Source organism: Lactuca saligna, chromosome 4 (genome assembly GCF_052625555.1).
Source record: "Lactuca saligna cultivar CGN05327 chromosome 4, ASM5262555v1, whole genome shotgun sequence".
NCBI classification, from domain to species: Eukaryota; Viridiplantae; Streptophyta; class Magnoliopsida; order Asterales; family Asteraceae; genus Lactuca; species Lactuca saligna.
The window spans coordinates 202,789,572-202,795,268 of NC_136420.1; the positions used below are offsets into that span (position 1 = coordinate 202,789,572).

At 37.2% G+C, this 5,697-nt stretch overlaps 1 protein-coding gene across 1 annotated transcript; it reads right to left on the reverse strand.

The window, feature by feature from the left end:
* Positions 1-2,331: 2,331 nt before the first annotated feature.
* On the reverse strand, positions 2,332-4,365 carry LOC145043258 (strychnine-10-hydroxylase-like). The gene is made up of 2 exons (XM_078991861.1): positions 3,382-4,365; positions 2,332-3,263 (listed from the first exon to the last, which is right to left on the reverse strand). The coding sequence occupies exons 1-2, from the start codon at positions 4,351-4,353 to the stop codon at positions 2,631-2,633; spliced, it is 1,605 nt and encodes a 534-aa protein (XP_078847987.1). The 5' UTR covers positions 4,354-4,365; the 3' UTR covers positions 2,332-2,630.
* Between the last annotated feature and the right edge of the window lie 1,332 nt (positions 4,366-5,697).

A 5,697-nucleotide genomic window follows, 5' to 3' on the forward strand; every position in this document is an offset into this window, starting at 1 on the left:
TCTTTGAATATGGGAAGGAATCATAAGAACTGTGAGATACCAATAAGATCTTCTCATGAACTGGAAGATGATAAAATTGTTTGTGATGCTTAAGAAGTTGTAGGTGAAACAAAAGTTGTAGAACATCCAACAAGGTCTTCTGATGAGATTGAAAATGATGTAAATAAATCTTTGAAAAAAGATAGACAAGGACCAAATGTTTTTTTTTGTACTTGAAACTTGTGAAAATAAGGAGACAATCAAAGATGACATGCACACAGAGTCAAAGGAGAATAAAGATGAGGTAGGACCCAGTAATTCTAATAATATTGCTGAAGAAACCAACAACTTAGTTTTGTATCAGAAGGTGGAAAATGAAAAGAAAACATCCCATTATTATGATGAAAATGGTTATGAGAAGAGATTTAGTGAAGCATTGGGGTTATTGGAAAATACAAAACAGGAAGTTCTTGAACACTGAGGAAGTAGTAATTGCAGAGATTCATGAATCAAATAGTGATGATGAAGCAAGTGAGAAAGTGGTTGAGGAAGAAAAAGAAGTGAAAGAGGAAAGTGACTTTGAAGCCACATGGAAGAAGACACAAAAGAAGTTTTATGATGTTTGTGATGTGGAAATAATTGAGAATTCATCAAGTGATTATGATGATGCAAAAGAAAGTGGGAGCATCCATAGCTTCCATGGTACAAATCGTATAAAAATTGATACAGAAGAAGCCTACAAAGTTGACCAAAGTGACAACAATTTGGAATCAGGTCAAGAAGTATATGGTGTCAGCAATAGCTCACCACAAACTACATTAGAAGACACAGAAGCAATAATTATGAAAATTTTGAATCATGTTCAGATATGATACATGGTATGGAAGAAACTAAATTATGTGAAGATGGAAGAATAAAGGATGTAAACAAATTGTTGAATGAAATGACTGAGAAAAAGTTGTTCATGATAAAATCACTTGTAACACGCTGATTAATGCTTATTGCAAGGTTGTATGGAGGATTAAAGCTTGATTTGTTTACTTACAAGGCATTGGTTAATGGATTTTGCAAAATTAAAGATATTGAGAATGCTAAAGTGTTTGTTTTCTGTATGTTTAATGATGGATTATCTCCAGATAATTGCAATGAAGACATGGTTTTTAAGCTACCTGAGGAGTTTCAACAAAAGGGTATAATTGTATCATTGGCATTTAACATTGTCAATTCATTTGTTCCTTCTCCTTATAACACATAAAATCCAAGTTTATAATGAACTCAAAATTGTAATCATGCAGCTTAAAAACCCAAAATTGGATGAAAATAATGGATTTTCTTCAGCAAACATAAGAAATTCTCAACTAGATATGAGAAGATTTCAACAATTGAAGTAAATCTGTAAATAACAATTGAAGTAAATATGTGAATATGGTACATGAAAAAGCAACTGTGATTATCAATGCTAAAACAAAATACCTTTTAATATGCTGGGAACCAGAATTGGTGGGAGCAAATCGCATCCTAAGACAGCGACTAAGAGAGCTACCGTGAAATCATAGAAAATCACGAGTTAGGGATGGAGAAGAAGGAACAAAAAAACATAGACATATAGAGATGTGCATGAGATTCAACGAACCTGTACAAAAAGATAGAGATTTGCTTGAGTTGTAAGCCTTGAACGAGAAATAGAGATGGAGGCGTTAGGGTTAGTGAAGGGGGAAGATGGATCCTGAGACAAGTTATTCGATGAGCACGGAGCACCCAAGCACCCAGAGAAGATGAGACCGGAGACCCGAGACGCCCAAACGGAAAAGGATCCTAAGATCATAACCCTATGAGGACGATCTATCGTGTCTATACCCACAAACAAACGACATCGTTTTCACTTTTCCAACCAAATAGATTAAAAATATGTATTTTTTGGGCATAGAAATTAGCTATGGGGACGATAAGTCGTCCCTATATTTACCTCAAAACTCTTTATTTCCGTTAAACGATTAAAAAAAATATGTTACTATTAATTTTCGTTATTTATTAGAGCGATATGTTGTCCCTATAGGTGTTTAAAGAACGCACCAATCCCTTATTTTTCCCGCTTAACATGTTGAGACAAAAAGTCGTCTCAGTATCTAAAAAAGTCAATAAAAAATGGTCAACTATATAGTGACGATATGTCGTCCCTATAGAAAACCTATAGCGACGACTTATATCGTCTCTATAGAACTCATCCCTATAGGTGCTTATTCTTGTAGTGATTCAACACTTCCATTAACCTCCACAGGATACTCTAATCATCCATTCTTTTAATCTAATTGAAAAATACTTTCCGTAACACTATCATATGAAAATGATCTGTACACAACACACATATATAATCTTAATTGTGACAGTGAAAACATTATCATATGGAATGTGATCGGTACACAACACATATATAAACCAGATGAGTAGAATGCAGCCACATGACTTCATTACATAATAATTATCAAGCTTTTATTAATTACTTTATAAATAATAGGAGTATTCAAAAACCGATCATTCATGTTCCACAGTGGCTGTCATAATTGGGTTATTTTGCTGCCACCATCATAATTGATTGCTTTATGGAGAATGATTGATGGAATGCGATTTGTATGGCATTTGAAGTTGATATATCACGAACCGACATTATACATATTAGAGGGTAAACGAGGGCCCAAAAGAACATCAAGTGGTGTTGCTTTGCCATTAGTCGCCCCCATGCTTTCAGTCATATCAACAGGTTCGTCTGATGGTTTTTTGAGCACAAACTGTTGTATCAAACGAGCTAGCGTTAAACCCAAAACCTTAAAGGCAAATAAAACACCTGGGCACATTCTTCTACCACTACCAAAAGGAAGCAATTCATAATGGTTTCCCTTGACATCGATATCCTTGTGACTTGTCAAGAATCTCTCAGGCTTGAATTCCTCGGGATTTGACCAGATATTTGGGTCACGTTGCAACTTCCAAAGATTTACCAAAAGACGAGTTCCTTTTGGAATGTTATAGCCACCCACACAGCAGTCGTCCAGTGACTCGTGAGGAACAGAGAGAGGTCCAGCTGGGTATAATCGTAAAGTTTCTTTAATGATGGCATTGAGGTAGACTAAGTTCTTTAGGTCTGACTCCTCCACCAATCTGTCCCTTCCAACATGCTCATCAATTTCATCTTGGGCAGTTTCTAATGCTTTTGGGTTGTTGAGCAATAATGCTAAAGCCCACGTTAATGTCAAAGATGTCGTGTCAACGCCTGCTAATAGGATTTGCTGTGAACAGGAGTTTACACAAATTAAACACTCGTGGATTAGGTTATATATATAGTTAAAAGGATGAAGAAATATTTAATGTAATCACGAAACAATGAGATAAAAAGGTTGAGTTTACTAGACTTGTCGCTTTGATAATTGTATCATGGTCAAAACCCGGGAATTGATCTTCAGAAGCATCTTGAAGAATGGAAATTAGCACATGCATAAAGTCTTGGTTCGCTTCATGTTGTTGTATAGACTTAATCTCCTGTTTGTGCTCCTTTAACCATCGGTCAAAGATATTGTCCAAATCCTTCCATGTATTCTTCATCACTTTTTTGTATCCACCGACATCCAAATAGTTGAGATAAGGTATAAAATCAGAAAGCACAAGTGCCCCCATTAACTCAAAGAACTTCCTTACCACAGCCTGAAATTGAACCCCTTCTTCATGATTTGGCGAAAACCTCTTTCCTGTAAGAATCCTAACCATAATGTTTAAAACCAAGTTCCCAAACCATTGACTCATCTCCACCTTGACCATCTGTGACTGTGACTCTGAACTTTCAGTAAGTTTATTCAGTACCCACCAATCATATAACTCTTTCACGGATGCTCTAACTTCTGAAGCTCGAATATGTCGAAGCATTTCAACTCTTTGTTGAGAAAGAACCTCCAACACGACCATCTTGCGCATTTTTCGCCAATAGTCCCCATATGGAGCCAGGCCAAACACGGCATTATTATACGCCATGGTTTTTGATGTCTCTGTTTTCGGTCGACTTGCGAAGGCCTTGTCGTTAGTAGTAAAGCAGTCCTTAGCAATCGCTGCATCACTCACCACCAAAGCTTGATGAACACCAAGCTTGATGGTGAAGATAGGGCCATGTTTTTCTGCCATGTCACCTAAAACCTTGTGAGGTAGCTCAGGTCCACCTAAAAGGTGTAAGTGTCCGATTATCGGCCATGCTCCTTTTGCATGTGGTGGCTTTAGGTTCTTCCCTGTGTTTTCCTTCTTTCTGTGGAGGATAGGGAGTAGTAAACGGTGTACAAGAATAGAGACAAAGATTGTTGCAACAATAGTTGATACTAAGAGGTAGAACTCCATGGTTGAGTGAGCAAATTGAATGCATGGTTGTATTTATTTGCGAACCTATAGATAATAACAGGAAATCTTATGGTGATCCTTACAAGATCAATCATGTCAACCTTTAACAATAAAGTGGATCCTATCTATGTATATCAGCATCTAGCCCTGTCGAAAATACCAGTTAGCCGAATTACCCGCCCGATTTTTTCGAGGATCGGGTAAAACGGGTCAGGTAAATCGGGTATCGGGTAAATGTTTTCGGGTATCTGGGTAACCTGAATTTTTATCAGGTTGGGTAAAGGGTAAGTGTTTGGAGTTTCGGGTATAGCCGATTACCTGAAAATTTATTAAAACTATAATGATGGCCTAGTATATTTTATTGCTATATGAGTTAATTATCCCAGTTCCCTGCCTCACTCGTTCTATTTTATTGTCAAAAAACCCTCGCATCGCATCTTTGTTCATCACCGATCACCTCCAGCTGACAGCCGATCGCCCCTGCCTCCTCCCCGGTCGTCCCCGCCTCATCAGTCGTCACCGGTGTTGGTCGTCGCCGTCGCTCGTCACAGCCTCGCAACGTCACACTCATACTCGCCAATCGTCACTTCCAGGATATTTGGAATTCAACGATTGAAGTTCAAACTTGGCTTGAATGTATGTGATAACTATCAATTTCTTTTATTTTAAAGTTAAATTTCGTGATTTCGTCCTTGATTATTCGTGATTTCGTGATTTTGTCATTGCTAATCCCGGTATATCAAAACACTTAAAGAGAGATGTACCAACAAGATGGAACTCCACTTACCATATGTTGGAAATTGCCCAAGCTTACGAAAAAACTTTTGAGAGATATGATCTTGAGGAATTTGATTTTCGGTACGAAATTGAAAAGGCGGGTTTGTCAATACCTTCATCAAGCGATTGGGAAAGGGTTAGGAATGTATGTCATTTTTTGAAACCTTTTCATGATGTTACTTTGAGGATTTCCGGGACACTTTATGTGACATCAAACACATGCATTGAAGATATATATTCTATTCGTACGCTATGCTATTTCCGATTCTAGTCTTTGTGATATTGCATTGGCCATGAAATTGAAGTTTGATAAGTATTTTGGCGACATAGAAAAAAATGAATTATTGCTCTATTTTGCTTTGATTCTTGATCCGAGAAACAAAGTAAAGTATTTGGTTATACTACTGGAGGATCGTTATGGAGAAACGGGGGTGGAGGCCAAAAAGAAATATACCATGGATTCTATGTATGAATTATATAATGATTATATTAGAATTCATTCTCCAAGTTCCACTTCAAATACCACCGAGTCTACCACTTCATAATCGATACTAGGGAAACGCCAAA

Excerpts from the sequence above, each read along its gene's own strand:
- LOC145043258 (XM_078991861.1), bottom strand. The coding sequence starts at position 4,353 with ATGGAGTTCTACCTCTTAGTATCAACTATTGTTGCAACAATCTTTGTC. Across the intron at positions 3,264-3,381 it reads TTATCAAAGCGACAAGTCTA|CAAATCCTATTAGCAGGCGT; the intron begins GTAAACTCAACC and ends TCCTGTTCACAG.